Source organism: Pezoporus wallicus, unplaced genomic scaffold (assembly GCF_028554395.1).
Source record: "Pezoporus wallicus isolate ANWC-B61680 ecotype Strahan unplaced genomic scaffold, APGP_CSIRO_Pwel_v1 contig_1438, whole genome shotgun sequence".
Lineage (NCBI taxonomy): Eukaryota > Metazoa > Chordata > Aves > Psittaciformes > Psittacidae > Pezoporus > Pezoporus wallicus.
This window is the reverse complement of record NW_026638681.1, coordinates 2,468,920-2,488,284: the sequence shown is the minus strand read 5'-3', so window position 1 is coordinate 2,488,284 and position 19,365 is coordinate 2,468,920. Positions and strand designations below refer to the sequence as shown.

General features: G+C 38.5%; 1 protein-coding gene across 14 annotated transcripts in view; it reads right to left on the bottom strand.

Moving 5' to 3' along the window:
• Nucleotides 1-19,365, bottom strand: part of DMD (dystrophin) — a 1,199,681-nt gene that overhangs the window by 1,088,416 nt on the left and 91,900 nt on the right. For 2 of the 14 annotated variants that reach the window (XM_057411853.1, XM_057411865.1), the window contains exon 1: nt 5,755-6,295. The exons of 11 other annotated variants lie outside the window; for them this stretch is intronic. In XM_057411853.1, the coding sequence (XP_057267836.1) occupies nt 5,755-5,851 (97 nt within the window). In that variant the 5' untranslated portion in view covers nt 5,852-6,295. Of the gene's footprint in view, nt 1-5,754; nt 6,297-19,365 lie in introns of those variants that run through there. One more of the 14 variants, XM_057411878.1, reaches the window with a different exon arrangement.

Genomic DNA, 19,365 nt, shown 5'->3' with positions numbered 1-19,365 from the left:
TAAATATAAACATACTGTAGGAATATGTAAATGGTTAAAAAAATATGAATCTTGTCAGAAAATCTTTGCATTAATTGTTGCAAAAACATACACTTAATAGCCATATAAAAATAACAGGCTGTTCATAAAAAGAAAGTCTAGAGAAAACAGCACGTGGTGGTTTTACTTAGTGTGTTAGCTGAAAGAAGTTGACCTTATAAAAGAAATTCTCCGTGCTCTTTATTCTTAAGCATCAGGACACAGAGGTGAAGGTGAAACTAGATATAGATTAAGAAAACACAAGTTTCAAGTAGCTTAGTTTTTGTTCAAATTCTGCTTTAATTTTTTCTGGTTCCTTTTCCCCACTTGTGACAAGACACAGGCAGGAGGGAGGGAGGGAGGAAGGGAGGGAAGCAAGTGGATGAAAAGAATCTTTCTCAGCATTGGTCAAAACCAAAAATATCTCCGACCATTTGAGCATCTTGTTTCTGACTTCACCAAGCAAGTCAGGGTATCAGGGTACCAGTTGCTCTATGTGCAATATCTTCAGGGATACATAAATAAAAGAAACACATTGTTAAGAACAGTGTTTCAATATGAAAATCTAAGGTGGGTAACTCAAGGATACTAATGAAAAACACTGTGCCTAATCTTGTTTTACTCTTCTGATTTTCTTTTTTTTAAGATTAAGATCTATTTTAAAGATACAAAAACTAAAGAAACTGCATTGCAGACGAAGGTTCCTGATTTTTATGAACAGGTGCACCTTGCACCCTTATTCTGATGTACAGATGCTCAGATCATAAATTAAAAAAAAATAATAAAGAAGATGCAAGCAAAACTATTATTACTTGTTTTTTCTCCCATTTATGGTAGATCCCTGATTTCACTTCTTTCACCTCTCCATTTCAGCTCTCCCTTCTTCATGACTGCATTACTAGGTGTATCACATTCAGGACATTTCTGCAAGAACTTCACAACAACTGCATTCATAACCTCATTTCTGCAAAGAATCACTTGGAATCACTTAAACTACCTTGCAGTTTCGGAAGTAGACAGGCTATATCCACCCACTATGACAAGCAGTGAAGCAGCAATCTGGAGGCTTTCTTACTTCCAATTCAAATGCAGCGATCTTCTACTCTGATTTCACCAGAATGAGAAGAGGAAGCACTAATATATCAGACTTCTAAAACATCAGCCTTTTCTCTGCATGTCTTTGCTGACCAAAGTCCAACAACTGTACAGAGGTTTTCTTCCCCTGCCCTTCACTCTTTCCAACATCAAGCAGAAAGTTAACACGGTGCTCAGCAACGACTAGCAGCTTCTGGAAATCTCAGCATTTCCGATGGAGATTAAAACTATGTGATTTCAGGGATAGGTGGTTTAATCCTCTGGAGAAAAAATAACCCTAATCTGGGGTAGGGAGAAAGGATACTCTTTAGCATTTATTATCAAATACATACACACACATCCCTCACCAATTTTAGTTTTGTCACACAGTAAAAATAAACAAACAAACCCACAGAGTTTGAACAAAAATGTTTCCTTCTTTGTTAATAGGCTTAATCTATTAATACATTTTGATTAGGTGTAATATTTCTTTGTAGCAAGCTTTTGGCAGTGCATAACCAGATGCTCAATAATATCCCTTGGACAAGCTTTACTCCCACATGTGCCTTTCCTTAGGTTTTTTGCAAAGTGATTATAAAATCATAGAATCACAGAATGATCAAGGTTGGAAAAGACCTTAAGATCATCTTGTTCCAATTCATCTCACACTGGACCACATCAAATGACAGTCTCATGAACACCTGAAGCCCCTCCATTCCTCATTTTTCACTGCCATTTTTCCTCCTCCTACCCTCCTCCACATTCCAGTGAAGTTTACAATGGACAGATCTTAGTGATAGAGAGGAGGAGTACATTTCCTTCTTCTCCTGGCTCAGCTTCTCATGATCCTTTCCCAAGGTGGTCAAACACTTACCCACACCGTGGGTAATTCTAAACTAGAATTTGTTCAGCAGGAACCACAAGCTGAGCGAAGCAGCAGCTGACCAGCATCAGAAAGCCAAGTGCTGCTACACTACACACATCATCTTGTTGTCAGAAGAAACATTCAGGACACATCAGGATGAGCTCATTCAAAGCAAAGAGATCCTGGGGTGCTGGCAGTCAAAACTGTACGGGAAGCAGATGTGGAAGTACTGACATCCTAACACATTTCAAAGGCTTTGTTTCTGGTTACAACTATCCATTAAAAACAGCAACAACAAAAAATAATCATGGTCTAGCCTCAATAAAACACTGAATGATCTGGAAAACTAACAAACTTTGTCTGCACTATACCTGACCTCCTCACACGCTCATGGCGTTGAGCATCAACTGTGCAGCTCATAACCAGAAGGTCTCTTCAGGTAGATGATGCAGCACTGCTTTCTTGCAAGGCTCCGCTAACAAGCAATAGGTTCAAGCTCAACTTGGTTTTGTCCAGCATCTTTACAAGGCCGTTCTAACTCACATTGCCAGATCAGAAATAAAATTTCAAGTTTCTATGGACAATGCTCAAAATGGTTAATCTCTAGTCTTCAAAACTTTACTTCTGGAGTGTCAGACAGCTGTCAGTTCTCTCCTGGGCAAGTTCTCCTCACTGACTTGAGCATCTCCCAACTCCAATTCCCTTTCACTGCAAGAAGAACAAGGCATTGACTGAACCTGCAAGTGCTTCACTCAACAGAGGACATGAAGATGTCCTCTTCAGTTCATGTACCTAAGTATCAAAATAAATCCTGATTTGTCTCTCTTTTTTGTCAAATTAATGTACATACTATATCTGTGGTACAGAGCTGTAAATCTGTGTGGAAATGAAAGTATTTTGCTTGTATTATCACACTGTCTAGGACTACGTATTTTTTTATCCCCGACAGGGATTAATAATCAGAATCATATGAAGGAGCACATACAAACAGCTTCCACCTCCCTCAATAAATAACCCCTAATATTTTTCTTAATTATGGCCATCCAACATGTGATAACTTCCTGTGCCCTTGGACACCTTTTAGATCACCCTTCCAAGATGAGATTTGAAAACACTGGTCCTGCATCTATATATAAATTGAAACATGTCAGCTCTACAATTTAATTCAGGAAGACAGAATGGAAAAAGGATTTATATGTAAGGATAATAGAAAATCTATGTGCATCAGGCTAAAGACAGTCAAATACATGCAGATATCCAATTTTGTATCTACAGTGGAAACATCTGCTGGCTCTTATAGCTGCTTCTCTCCTCTTTTCTACTTCTATTTCCGTTCTTTTGCTTCCTAGTCCTCTTTGTTGAATGTAGATGCTTTTCCCTTATTATTTTTTCATCTTTGATTACCTTCTTGTAAAATAATAAAAGGAAAATGGAGAAATTGTTTTTTTTCTAATGCCACCAGATCTAGAATTTCATGGCTGAGGTCCAACTAAATGCTTAACATTTTAAATTGTTATTTTTAATAATCATCATTATATACAGAGGCTTCCTCATTAAACAGGCCTGTATTACTGTAGCTCTATTTATAATCAACAGCTAGCTCCACCTAGTGTCTTCTTAATTCATCAGTGAAACAGCTAAAACCAGGTACTATAGATAAAACAGAGGCAAACTATAAAAATCACTTGTCAGCTGGATGATGGCCACAGGCAGCATGCATTTATGCTTACCAGTGTCACAAGGAAAAGACCATTTTAAGTAACTACTGTCCGATGATAGCCAGCCAACACTCTTGAGACAAGGAGCGACTACCTGCTTCTGGGGTATAAAAGTAACACACGCGATATAAAACAGTTTTACTGCTACCCTGAAAAGGTGAATGGCACTTAAGCTGTTTATATGGGTTATTCTCTCTAGGGTTTCATCATCAACAACAAGGAAATATTATTTTTAAATTTAACAGAACTTCCTTGAAGTAGAATAAAGATTTTTTTATTATTGTCATCAAAACTACAGAACTATTTTTGGCTATACAAGCCCTGTAGTGAACCTCTCCATTAAGAAGTATATCTCCCCTCCCAGCAGTTACAAAATAATTTACAATGTCTCTCAGAGATGATCAAAACAGGCAAACGCTCAAAATAGCTATTGGTATATCAGTTTTATTGATCTTTACCTTCAAACTTTCTAAGGCTGGTTCACTGCTGTGTATCTAGAAGCATCTATCTTTCTCAAAGATGTTACAGCTTCAGTCAGCAACATTTAGTGTCTAATAGCCTGTTCTCCTTTTGACAAGACTACATAGAGTTCAGACTGCAAAATCATTTAAAATAAAATCAGAAAAATGAATATCTAATATGACAAGAGATTTGTTGTTTATCACCTTGGAAAAAATTATATACCTGATGAATAAGGGAGTTTACATTGAACAAAAGCATTTTGCAAGGCAAAATAAAGCAAATAATTTAACATAAGCATCTCCTGCAAGCTACCAAACAGTGTTTGAATGGTTGTTGCAACTCCAAAGAGGAAGGAAAGAGAGATCCTGCCTTACATTTAGAAATCACCACTTTTACTTCTTAGATCGAGGGTGACCCACTCCGATAGAGCTGACGTCTGTTTTAAACCTGTTCAAATCACCTGTCCGGAGCTGCTTAGTGTTTCCACCCTAGTGGTGATAAAAAAATATTTCAATATGTACAGTATACACTTAATGACCAGATACTGTGACAAAGAGGGAGTATATATTGGGGGAGGGTAGGGCGGTAGGAGAGAGAGGGAGGGAGGAAGTGGACAGGAGGAAGGAACATATATTAAGATGATGCATACACCAAAGAAAGCAACTGTAAATTTTCTCAAACTTTCTCAAAATAGTCAGTGGAAAGTTATGCTTGTGACTCATATAGTTTAAAGTATTCACAGCTAAATTCAGTGATTAAATGATAACCTTGCTGCAATACAGAATCTGAATTTAATAAAATGCATATAAAAATGCTCTCTGATGTTTCAAAAATAACAGAATACTCCAGTTTTCAATAATTTAGCAGTTACTGTCATTTCTCATTAACAGCTTTCAAAATCCTGTCTGAAACAAGCTGATACAGAGAAATTAAGAGCAGTAATCAAGCGAGAAATGATAGACCAGCTGGGTAGGCATCAAGTTGGCAAAACGTGAATACAGTTCAATAGCTGAAACAGATGACGGAGTTGTTGAGAAACCCTGTAGGAGATACTGATGTATTTTCCTTATATAATACTGAACAACTGAATAAATATCAAGAGCTAAAAACTAATGGAGAATAAAACCTGTCAGAAAAAAAAAAACAAAACAACACAACTATCTATAAAGCAGAGACCTGCAATAATATCTTTTCATTATACCAAAGCATTCAGTACATGCATCTTCATTTCCTCAGAATTCCTGAATATGCCAATACATCAATCAGAGTCTGCTAGTGAATCAAAGGGAGCCTTTCCTAGTCTTGTTTCGCATGTTTGCTTCTCTCTACCTGAGGCTTCACAGACTTAGAAAATACTTTATTCTTCAGTATCATCGTAACACAACACTCTCTTTCAAGCAAGAGATTCCCGGAGCTTGGAGGCGAGCAGGAAAGAAAGGGTAACACAAGCATAAATGAAACTGCAAAATCCATTTTGCACAAGGAATGTTGTTTTCAGAGTTTCAAGACCTCAGCAACAAATCCTCTGCCAGAGGAGGCAGCTCATTCTAGCATATGCTTTGTCATGGTCAGTTTCTAATTACATTCATAATGATGCAATAGCTTTGATAATCCTACCTTCCATGCCAGCTGCTTTTCTTGTCACTCCATCATGCCAATAAGTTGGCTGCCGTAACAAATCAAGATAGTGCAAAACAGCATCTTTCCCCTGCATCTGTCATCTTCCTGAAAGCATTCTATTACTGCCGACTGCTGGGAACCAGAAAGTCTATTTGAATTCCAGCAGCTCCCCTTTCGCATGATTCAAGTTAGGTTAGGTGGGCATGCCTAACATGATTCTCTCCATCATTTATTATGCAGCTGCTACACCGTCGGTGTGGTAACCACTCTGACTTTATCCGATACGTCAGTCTTGCAAACCTCTACCTCCGTGCAAACACATGAGCCACAGAAGCATCTTGCATATAATGAGCATTCTCCCTGTCTAAAAAGAGTGCATCTGCAAATCTGTTTCAAATCCTGCTGCTCGCATTGTCCTCTAAGGCTGATGCAAATGTTTGAAGAATTTTTTTATTCTCACGTTTTGTCTCTTCAGAAAGCACGCCTCTTCATGCACGCTTGAATTATTCACACTTCAGCTAAACATTTGCTGATTTGTGTCCAACCAAACAGCATCTTCCCGTTGAAACTCTGCTCGAAAGCTACTTCTGAATAACAGTGCTGTGCATTCACACTCTCAACTCTCTTTCATTTTAAACATGGCTTTTATAGCTACACCTTTAGTTGCTTTCACGCAATGAATGGCTGTCTAATGAGGGAATGGAACATTTTTAAGCAATTTATCTAGGTCTACCTGTAGGTGACTTGCTTTTTTGTGCTTTATGCATTTTAGCTGCGAGTGGATAGCAATGTTAGAGCATCTTGATATTCTTAAAGGGGCAAGAACACCACCATAAGCTGTTTTTCACCAGCTTGTGGAGGACACTCTTAAACAACAGTTTCCTTATCTGCTTCTGAGTATTGTGAATTAAAAGGATAGGATTGTTTTGTTGTCTTTCTATTTATATTTTCTGTTGGGGTGGGGGGAAAAAAAACCACACTTGCGTCATTGATTTAAGAAGAATATTAATAGAAATTGACATATTCACATCAATCAACCTCCAAGTTAAATTAGCTGCATCTCCTCCCACCACTTCTGCCTGTAGTTCAGAGTCAAGGCATTTCATCTTTAATGCATCTGCGTGCTCATAAGCTGAATAAACATCCCCAACCCCACATAGGAAAGTTCGAATACTTGAGAGAGAAAAAAGAAAGAACTTAATATATGCAGCTGCCTGGCTAAAACCTGTTAAGTGAAGTCGTGATGGAGAGCACAATGATGATCACTCCTTCCTCAGCATTTGCACAGTGGCAAAGGAGGAGGAAGGAAGGGGAAAGGGCACAGTGCCTTGCAGTGCAGCCAGCTCAGCATAACTCTCCAGTTTTCATATTCCTGGCTCAAGAGGCTCACAAAGTTTTACTTAAGCCTCACTTTTTCACTAAGGTAAGACGTGTTGGACTTCTCTGTGGTTTGCACACACAACCCCACCCCAGAAGTCCCTTCCTCCCCCACAATTTCCTATCCTCACAGTTAAGCTCCTGAGCCTCCTAGCTATGAAAAAGAAGCTTGAAAACATGAACTTAGGGGAGCTCTAACTCACAGAAAATGAAGGGGAGGGGGAAAAAAAATTAAAAAAAAAGGAAAAAAGGTAACAGAATCTGAGAATCTCCTACTTCAAAAAAAAAAAAAAAGAAAAAATATAAAAATAAATGGGGAAAAAATGGAAATTAAAAAAAAAAAACAAACAAAACCCAAACAAACAAACAAACAAAAAAAACACCAACCAAAAACCAGGACATCTGATAGCTTCCTCTAGACTTCCAACAGGGGAGTTATCAGTGGGTGGGACAGCAGGGTAGACCCCTCCTCGCCCCTCCCCAGAGCCCCAGCCCAAGGGCTAGAGACAGGGTTTGGGGTGCCCAGCCCAGAGGCAGAGGGAAAGGCACGCTCCTGCAGCAAAAAAAACACGGACAGGCCACAGTGGGAGCAGGCTGGCACTAGGGTGCCAAGTGTGGGAGAGCTCCCAGCTCTGCTGGGAGGGATTCGACTGCCTGCTCTCGCCCACATCTAAATGGCACAGCTGACACCTGAATGAGCTACCATAGCATGGCGCGGGTTATATTTGATACTGTATTTATTCCTAGCATGCTGCCAGAAAATGCCTTTTTAGAGATTTCATGTAAATAAAGTAGAATTACTACATCTGTTCCTCTGTCTGTAGCAGCATGTATCAACGAGCTAATTTTGCATTCAAGGCAACAGAGACAGTCCTGTCGTATAGCTGTAAAGTGCACAACTACAAAGTGCCTATCTCAAAATACTGTCAGATCCTTTTTGCTCACAGTTCAAGTCATTTCTGAAGTGAAACAAACCAGACAATAAATGAGGACTGACTTTGAAGTCACCATAAATTCTAAGTGCATAAAAGGATATGCTTAATATTTCACACTTCTAGCTGCTTTGTGATTTTAAAACCATAGACACAGCAACAAGGCATTTACACGGTATTTCACAACAGAGGAGTTTTGAGTTCATAGCTCACATAGCTTGGAGTTGCAGGAACAACCTAAAGTACCTAAAAACCCACCAAAGGCTTGAGTTCTAGTTCAGTGAGTTTTGAGCTGTGCAAGATTATAGATAGAAATATCCAGAAAAACATTTCATATGTTAATAAGACAAATAATACTGGTAAGAGAATGGGGGCATCTAGTATGGCATAAATATACTTCAGCAGAAGCCTACCCCACACCCAGATACCTCAGAAGGAAGTACAAAAACAGGGAAACAGCCAGAAGGGAGGGGGAAAGAAAGAGTGAATTTTGGGAAATATTTCCAGAAAAGTAAGCATATCATTACAAGAAGGATCCATGGGGGTTTATCATTCAGTATTAGCGCTGGGCAGCACAGCACAGAGTGGACACAATACAGTTTAGCTGCTCAGACCCTTCCTCCTCAGACCATGTTCAGATGAGGCCTATGGGAAGTACCCATTTTTGGAAGAAGGGAACTGTAATATACCAGGTTTTGAATCTTCTGTGTACACTAGTTGCACAAAAAAATTTAGCCTAGAAAGTAATGGAGAATATGGGAGGAGAAACAAGTATCAGTTATTCTGTCCATGTACTAATAGGGCAGATTAATAGCTGGCTTTGGTCGCCAGCTCTTCTGCATTTTTCTGAGAAAACAACAGCCTTGGTTACTGCTTATTGTAACTGGATTCAGCATCTGCATAGACACAATTATAGCATCCCACCCATATGGAATGAATTGCTTTAGAGAGAAAGCTCTATGGGTAGCAATCCCAGACTCTACAATAACACAAATACATAATTTTGTGTCTTATACAGAATAGTCCCCAGTCTGGAAAGAGGAAGAATAAACAACGAATGGAAAAACACTCATCAAGTGGTATTCTGCTTTTTACAGTATTAAACTTGGTAGGCAAAGAAAATACAATGTATTTGGGTGACAACAGCTTGAGAAAGGAAGGAAGCTCATCCCTCTATTCCATCTACATCTTATGGCAAAGATATGTCTATTCATTTTAATTGCTTCACTGCTACTGGAGCAACTAATTGGCATATTCAGTGTGCTTGAGTTTGATTATGGTGGTGTGTGCACATTACAATGATAGTTAAGATACCATGAATCTCTTCCTGCTGCCATTTTCCCTTTTTTGTTGTCCTCTCTGAAAGCAACAGTGACCCCAACTACATGAGAGTATATAATAGATCACTGAAAAAAATGAAGCAAGCCTTGACCTTCAGCCCTGCACGACACTCTACATAATGCACTGTCTCTAGCATGCTAAAATGAATGCTGATTTTACCAAGCAAAAATTGTTCATTTGCTTTGCTAATATGTCTCCTAAAGAAAGTCAATTTCTCTTCCCTTTTTCTCTGCCTCCCATTATACTTAGGTACTTCAACCCTCCCCCTTTAAACAACTAACTCAGTCAATCAATCACGCAAGAAAATACCTTAATGATATACTGTGCATGTTTTGATTAATAAACATCTCCAGTGGGAGCAGTGGAAAGTTTTTTGGACAATATAGACAGGAGTTATTAATTTTTTTTTTTACTGTTAATTCTATATTAACTACTTCTCAATTAGATGACTTCTGATGTGTAATTATAAAAGTAAGCTGTCCATAAAGAATCACTTCCCATGGAGTTAGAGCCAGTAGTACTTTAATTTTAATGACAATATCTCAATATTTTAGAGAGGCTGATTTCTGACAATTATAGCACATGTAGCTTTGACTGTTCAAGATTAAAAAAAAATAATGCTACAGAAGTGTATAAAAATCTGAAAATTATAATGCATACAAAGTCATGTCTCTAGAAAGTAAATGCCCACTGCAACCATCATTTCCACACAGATTCTTACAAGCCCTGGGTCTCCAATGGAATGGCTCAAAGCCCAGTCATCCAGACAAGGCTGCTGAGTTAGCCAGAAAGAACTTTCAGATGTGGATGTCTAAAATCATCCAGCCCAACACCTGACATCAATCCCAAGAGCTGAAACTTTAAGGAGTTTGAAACATTTCGCCCATCTCCACCATGGTTTATTCAATTATTTTTGTGCAGCATTCTTTTTTTTTTTTAATCGATTCTTAGGTGTACAAAATTCAGCTAAGTTCAACGTTTTGTCATAAACCAAAAGCTCAGAAGACTCTTATCTGAAGACAGGCCAGGAGGAGTCATCACTAACCTTTCAAAGTGAGAATGATCCCATTCATGGTAAGAAAGTTTTACCTAGTTTTATTACAGATGTACTACGACAATAATAAGCAGTGATTTCCTCAGCAACCCAAAGATTTCACATTACAAGACTTGCAAATAAAAAAATATTTACAAAAGATGTTACAGAAACTGTTATCTGAGGGCATCACTAATGGCAGAGCACAGCATGCTAAAAACTGGATGCTCTACATAATTTTTGAAAATTACTGTGTGATATGGTCATCTGAACACTGCTACAAACCTGGATCTCTCAAATGCAGCAACTGTTGAGGATTTTTAATGCCAACCTCTGCTTATGTCTACAGATAAGCCAACAGTCTACATTTTCTTCTCACATAGCATATGTATTTCAGTGACTGTGAATTTTAAATACTAGGTTCTACCAAGAAAGAAAAGAAAAAGAAAACCAACCAAGCTAACTCATTCTCCAAATATTTAACACACATCAGAAAGCAGAAACACAGAGTTTCACTATGAAATACTCAGAGAATTGGTGGCCTTGAAGCCTTCAGGAAACGCTGTTAATCTTTCTCCTTAAGCATTTCTTGTATGTGTTGTTAGCACAGAACTTCACAATAACATGAAGTTTTAAGATGCTAATTATATATAACATGTATTTTGTTCTCTCACAATTCATTTTAAATGAGACTGACTTGAGCTACACAGCTTTAACCTTCTTCCATTTGTACCTTTACTTCTCTGGGAAAAGCTATTGTTCAGGAATACTAGGCTTGAAATAATTACCAACATAAGTATCTTAATTTGTTCATTCTTTCTACAGCTGCAGTCCATGTATAGGATGAGGCATAAGAGATGCACCAGGGGGAACACACTAGAAACTAAAAGCCAGAAATAACAACCTAACACACATCTCAGTCTACCCTTCCCTGCAGACACTGTGTGTCAGTACTTCATTCACTGTGGTATTGAGCTCATCAGTGCTCTCACCTAGTATAGCTCGCTAGCAAAGTACTCAACATCTCTCTCCATTTTCACCAAATGCAGATGATTGTCACATAAGCTAAATGGTAGCTGGTTGAGAAATGCTTTGGAGATCACAGATCATATGCTTTCAAATGTTTTCCATTAGTCATTCCTACTGCTACTGCAGTTATGTTCTGGTTTTGCAGTATTTCCAATTCATTGCCTTGGTTCCCTGGTGGAGTGTTAACCATTTGGTAACATGCATATGAATGCAATATATTGCAAAACTAATTAAAACAAATTCTACCACATTCCAAACTCCTGCAGTATCTCAAACTTATCTTCTTATTACCAGAATAATAACATATGGAAACCATGACTTTAGAGGTGAACACCTTCTCCCCTTCCTGGCATAAATGCAGCAACATGGGTTTCAGCATATTAAAATCCCATAAAATTTTACATTTATGGTTTCTATAAGAGGAAACAAAGCTACACAGCATCACTGAAAGATGTTGCAACACATATTCTAAATTAAACCAAAATAAAGTCCATAACAGTCGATTTGCACTTCACAACAGACTTACTGTCTTAGAAAGTTAAGTTCTCCCTGCAGTGACCACAAAAGAATCTTCTACCCTTCCCTCCATCCTTTGTCAGCAGAAATAACATACTTCACATTTTGTATCCCTACCCTTGAATAATCTGCTTTAACACTGAAGATTTAAGAGAGGATGTTTACAGTTTTACTGTAATATATGTACTAAGTAGGAAGAAAAAAACCTCTGACAAAGTCAACTTGGTTTCTCTGGAAATTAATACATGTACAAAAAAAAAAAAAACCCACACCCCAGATGCTATTGTTTTTAAAATATGAGATTGAAGATAAAAATCTAAATCTGAAACAAAAGTTGAGTTTATCATCCACAACTGTTAGTGCTCAATAACCTTCTCAACTTCAGCACGATCAATTTTCCATGTGAACAATCTGAAGAATACACATCTTTAAGTTATTATGCACCCATAGGGCAACCCTCTAAGCACCCATGGAGGTACAATGGGCTTCTGCCAAAGAGCTGGGTTTCTAAATTTTGTTTGCATTAAGGTTATAAAATCTTTTCTAAATCTCTCCCGAATCAATGAGGTGGATAAGAACAATCTTCTGACAGCAGTAGAAGACTTTGTTAGCCCAAAGTCCTTCCACTGCCGGAAGTCCTGATGAGAAACAAGTTAGATGGGCTCATTTTCTATCTTAAAGAGAACGATGATCCCCTCAGTTAACAGTCTGAACTGAATTAAAAAAATATCTTTGATTCAGTTCTGTGACACAGGTCCTGCAGAACAGCTCTCCCATGTGCTGTGGACCAGGACAACACATTTCAACTGTTTCAAAGGCAGGCCACAGTAAGGGACTACTTTGCCTTGCAGCACAGGAAAAACAAAGTCAGAGCTCCCTGTAAATCCAGGAGCCAGGCAGGTGAGTGGGGACTATGGTCTGAGCTATGGGGCACCTCAGTTTCAGTTTCACATGCCTTCCCTCTACAAAGTTCTGCCAGTTTTCCTTCAGTTGCAGAGCAGCTACTCCTACTTTCCTATCCACAGGACACACGTACTTTTCAACACTGTGAATATTTCATTATTTATTTTGATCCACAGACTGGCCAGGGCACAGTGAGTTATTTGGGCTGCCCTAGTTAGAAGGGCATATAATTGTAATTTAGAAGGCACTTCAGCAAGGTCCTTTTGTCACTCAGCCAGAGCTGAAAGCAAATTTAGGGGAAGGCATAACCCTTCAATAGTCAGTTCCCAGCCAAAGGCAGCAACCCGAGGACCCTGAGGCATCAGCCTTTCAGACCTCACACCTGTGGTGGCCATGGAGCCACACATGAGACTGGGAGCACTTCCTAGAGATGTGAGAACCAGGCAGGAAGAAGTAACACTGGATTTTGTGGTGCTTGATGCACTGCTCTCATATTAGTTGAATTAGTAAACCTGTGGCCCAATTAAACCCTCTCTCTTGCATCCTGTCAAACTTCCAGCATATCTGGGGCACTGAATGGCACCAGTGAGCAGAGTGGCAGCTGCCAAGGATCTCTTTGCTTGCCAAGCTTCATTTTTAACATTATTTTGCATAATATCAGTGTGCAATCATTTTTGTATTGTATCAGCACAATAGCTGAGATTTTGATGATATCAACAGAGTACATAACATAGCTCAAAGGGTTGTGTTTTGTTGGTTTTTTTTTAAATATAAAAGGTGAATTCAGGTATTGCATATGGAAACAAAGTGTGGGAATACATGTTCCCTAAGCAGTTATTACTTCTTTTTTCCACTATTCAAGATTCAGGGCACATTCTGCTACACTTGTAACATGGTATTACATTACTTGATTCACACTGATTCACATTACCAACACTTTTTATGCAAAAAATGCAGAACTTAATGACCTCATTATCGCCAAAAAATAATTATCTTGCAAATTTCCCAGGAAACCGTGACTTCAGTCAGTACAAACAGAAAGCCAGTTCTGGTAAAAGTGACAGACACCTGCATCAGCTCCCAGTTCAACATCATCAGTGTGCAACACGTGGCTGCTGCTGCATGCAGCATCCTTCTAGGCCATTTTGGAGCTAGTAGATGTGGTCCAAAGCACAGAGTTGAAGAAGACAAGTAAAAAGGAATCGCAGAAAAAGAATTACTTTATGCAGTTTCTATGTGCAAACACAGAAATTGCATAAAGAAAGGTTCATAATCCATGTGGTACCTGAGCTCCTGTATGCAGGTCAAAAAAATCAGCAACAGAAGTGGAACCTGGAAAGTTTTTAGTGCTCTCCTCTCATATCCAGCAATTCCACCATTTCCCAAGCCCTCTCCTTTAGAAAATAGTAAGCACTCAAATTTGGTCCATAATCAAGTCAAATCTGTTCAGGATGCCAAGGCTATCACTGCAATTGTTCTTGTATGTTTGGGGTGGACATGACAGAGGACTCACTATTAATTTGTCATTTTATTCTAATGCCTGACTTTTTCATGGCTTTATATTTTTAGTTTTAAACACTATGCAGAACTTTCATTTCTCTGAGTAATTACTGGAACACAATTTAGGTTAATTAGGAAAAGCTGTTGAAGAGAAAGATAATGTTTCAACACTGCAGTGCATACTGTTTTCCCGTCAATGAGTATTAACTGTCCTCTCCCAGAACAGCCCGCTCATGCCTTCCCTCACCAGAAACAACAAAGCCCAGCAAAGATGCTGTCTTGGTGCAGGCACAAAATTTCTTCATAACAATTTCAGGCTTATCCTAGTCTGACATTAATGTATGCACAGTTGGAGTAACTACACTTGCTGCCATCAATATATTCCTGAACCAGTCTCTCTGTCTGTCAATACTTTCCAATTCAACAGACTTGAGGAAGAGCATCATTCTGCTTCTTCTCTGGCTGGTAAAATAGGCCATGTTGTCGGTCAGAAAATATCTTTTGAAAACACCAAGAAACGGTCACATCAGCACTTCTGTTATAAACAGAAGTCAGCTCTCAACTTCCAAGAACAGCTTTTGCCACAAGCCTAAATCAGCATTCACTCTAGACAGAAAGGGGAGTGGGGGAAGGAGGAAAGCATTCCACAGGGGAAAAACAGAAAAAAAAAAAAAAAAAGAGGAATGCCACAAAACAAGTCTTTTCCCCATCTCAAATAGAAAAGGGAACTACAAAATGCTAGGTTTATAGATCAACCCTGGAGCCATATATGAATAATACCAAAGCCACAGGTCGCCGTTATATCTGCCCAGATGTGTTTCAGAATCTTTTCCAAAGATGGGTGTTCAAACTGAGATCTACATATTCTTACTATACCAGAATGAGGTAATCACTTCATTAGACCAGTATGGCTAAAACACAAACAGAATTAAACCAAATGTAGAAAATTATGTCTGGGGAAAAAAAAAAAAAAAAAAAAAAAAGACCCCCCCCCCCCCCCCAAAAAAAAAACAACACCCACAAAAACACAAAAAGAAAGCCAGTTTTAATGAACTGGTTTCATGTTCATGGTTCATCATTTCATGGAAAATACCATTCAACTGAATGCATTATGTGAATACATCAAAAGTTCTCTTAATTTTTAAGCACATTGTGGACTGACAGTGAGTCATTTGCTTTGAGTGTTGCAATACTTGATTTTAAGAAGTCTGCCATGTGAAGGGTGAGATATGACAAGATACAGCTTCTTTTGCCCTACAGGATACATGTAACACAGTCACTAGGAGTCACAAAAAGCCCTAAGGCTCTGAATCTCTCTGAAAGGAGAAAAGACTCGCAATTTCTGATGAAGCAACGGATAAAGAGAATCATGAAAATATTCAAAGATTTTTTTCTTCCCCCTCCTCCTCCTCCACCTTTTCTGGACCACTTGTGCTTTGCCTAAGGCATCATTCCAAGAAAAGTTAGGCTGCTGTAAGATTTATTGGCTGGGACCAGAGTTTGAAGGCAATTTTCTCTCATCACATTCACACAGATACAGCATCTTCCTGTACTATCCTAGCTAAGAAGGGCATATTTAATTGGATCTGTGCCAGGTTCTGGTTGAGGGTTTTGGGAACTTGCTTCTAGTACTGTGCCAAATAATACCATGGCAGTGTGTACAGTTCTACTCCCAGTGTGCATATTGAAGTGTGGAAACAAAATATGTTTACTAGGAGCACTGACGTGCACAAAATTTGATTGCTCAAATGTTCTCAAAAAGCAAAACACAGAAGTTGGACGGTAACTTTGGTTTTAAAATCAAGACAACAAACCTAAGAACTATGAAAATTTCTAACCCAGATAAAAAGAAAAATAGTTTAGAACTGGATTTTTAACTAAGTTCAGTAAATAACAGCACTGATTGATGATGGTTTATTAAATTGTAGCTGGATAGGGTGCATAGCAATATGACAAGGCGTAACGGGTTCTAAACTAAAAGAGGGTAGATTCAGAATAGATATAAGGAAGATTATTTTTTTTTTTACAGTGAGGGTGGTAAAAAACTGGCACAGGGCGCCCAGAGAGGTGGGAGATCGCCCATCCCTGGAAACATTCAAGGTCACGTTGGAAAGGGTTCTGAGCAATCTGATCTAGTTGAAGATGTCCCTGCTTACTGCAGAGGGGTTGAAGTAGATGGCCTTTAATGGTCCCTTGCAACCCAAACTATTCTGTCATGCTATGATGATACCAACTTAAAATAATTATATATGCATTATCTATATACGTACATACAAATATAAAAAGTCAACAGGTTTAAGATAGATGTATTTCTTCCTTACCCTTTGGAGCCTTCAGCTTCAGTACTGACTAGAACCAGGTTTCTAAGAAGTGCAGGACAGGCAGACTACGATCCTAACCGATTGCAGTCAATGGCAGGCCAGAACACAGAGTCCCATATTTCCATGTGAGGGGCTCTTAGCTGACAGTCTTCAGGAAAAAGGCGCAAACTCTGATGGGTAAACCAAAAGCACTAGCAGCACCCTACTGCTACCTTGACTATCAAAATACAATTATTACAGTGAACAGTTAAGAACTATTTTCAGGTGCCAGGCTATTGGGTGTGTGCATCACCTGAAAGGGCTAGAGACTTTCTTGAGTACAGAAGAGGGAGGGGAATAAAAATCAATTTCAAGCCAAAGAAGCTTTACCTAATAGGATTATTAAAATGTTTCTTCTCTCAAACACTTGCCCAAGTTTCCCCACAAGTTATAGAAACTAGATAGCATCGATAAATTAAAATTCTGCCTACTAACCAAATCAATCAATATTTACAATACTTGCTGTTGTTCAATATGAGGCATCTTACCCTCTCCCTATGCTTAGGGCCATCCACCTGGAAAGAATGACTGCACAGGCAGAACCAATGACATTCATAGGTTTCTTCCTCTATTTATCACATCTGACTGGCAGGAACTTAAGTATTTTTTTTTAAAAATCACCACTATATCTAAATTAAAGCTGACTACATAAGACATAAAATACATAATAGGAGGAAATGATTTACAAATATTGAGCCTAATCCTCATTCTTCCTAATACCTTGCAGTTATCCTTGACAAACTAAATCAAAGCAACATCTACAAATTCCGACACAACATCCCAGCAAGATGTTATTAAAATGTATTTTTTTCATATGAAGTGCTATGATACCAATAACTGTCCCCTGAAATGGGTGTTTAGGAGATTATTTCCTTGACTGCTAATGAGAGGACTATCTCCTATATTCTGACCTGAAAATGCTGGTGAGTTACTATTAGTGCTTCTGTTGTTCATATCTTCAAAACAGATGGCCGGGGGCTGTTGTGCTGCACATGGGGAGAAAAGGAGTCCTTTACCTAGGACATCTTTGAATGCATTTCTTGAGAAAACACAACTGAACATTTTGTCAGTTTTAGCTTTAAACTGCTTCTTTTCTCCTCTCTCACCAGAAGAGCACATTTTCATAGTAAGAACATGAGACTGTACACAAAGCTATCTCCTTAGCAATGCTAAGGCATCACTTGCCACCCAGCTCAAGGCTACATTTCTTTTTCCCAGTGACACCTTCATGCTCTCAGTGCTCTGAGTAGCCTCTACAAAAGGGAGGCTTAAATGAAGTATGGATTTTCCTTCAGAGGTTTTCTGAACAATAACTTCACATATTAGCAAGAGTTTGGGTTTAAAACTGAAATCAGGAAAAGGAAAATGCTGTAGAGAGCTATACAACTTGCAGTCCTGTTCTAAGGACAGGAATGCAATATGGTTCTGTGCAACTTCACAGGAGAAAAACATGAAATAATAACAATTTTATTATATTTTAATATTCATAACACAATGAGAGAATGAGCAATACACTTTCATTTCCACAACCCTGAGAGGCCAACATATGAAATGTACCTTCACATCTCCTAGTTCTTGGTCATGTTAGAGAGCAGAAGGAGAAAAAGCCTTGGAAGAGGATGATGCCACATTGTGCTATTTTTGATATGGCTATCTGAAAAGCAATAATGTTTCTCATCACAGTCACAGCAGTGGAAGCAGGAAGAAAAAAAATAGTAGGAGAGGGAAATGGGCCTGGGCTATTCTCTTTTTGTAGCTTCTCCTGGTTGCCACAACCACAAGCCAAATCTTATGGCCCTGACATATGAAAACACATCACAGAATCTCGTTCAGCAATTGTAGAGCACTGTATAAATGCACACAATCACCTTCAAATCCACTCCCAGTGAAGAACCAGAGGCAAGGAACATCGATGAAATCATGCCCAAAACACTGCTACAGGAAAAGCTCAGGAATTAAGCACTGAAGATCTAATTAAAAAGACCAAACACATAAAAGGTCATGGCCAAGAAGAAAATCAGGTATTTTGTTGTTAGCAGATTACTCAGTAGAAGAAACCAGAGCCAGTTTTCTGAAATGAACCAGACGGTAACTTCTTTAGAGAATATCCTGAAAGAATGAGAATTCACTTGTTTCAATAAAGAAATTATTCCCAGAAAATGCCACAAGATCATTTTCTATTTCATAATTGTGGCACTGGGAGAACAAAAAAGCAATGACCAAGTACTTTTAACAGAAAAAATGAAAGACGTCTTCATTTTAAATGAACCACGGACCACATAAAAATGAATGTTTATTAGCAGGTCTAAACAGACCTGTTAGACTAAAGTTTATTCCCACGTAAAATAAAACACCTCTCCCAAAAACTGCATCATGATTGCACCAAAAGCTGATGGGCTCCAAAAATAGAGTGCAGATTTACTGAAACATGAAATACATATTTGCCATGGGGAAAATATAATTGAGATTGGGAAAAAAAGACTTACTTAGCAACAACTACCGCATTCAGAAAAAATAAAAACAAGAACAAGGAGACAAATCAACATTGATTAAGGGAAGTCCTAAGATTAATCCAGTCTCTATTTTGATATCTCTAAGTGCTCTGGTCATCATAGGT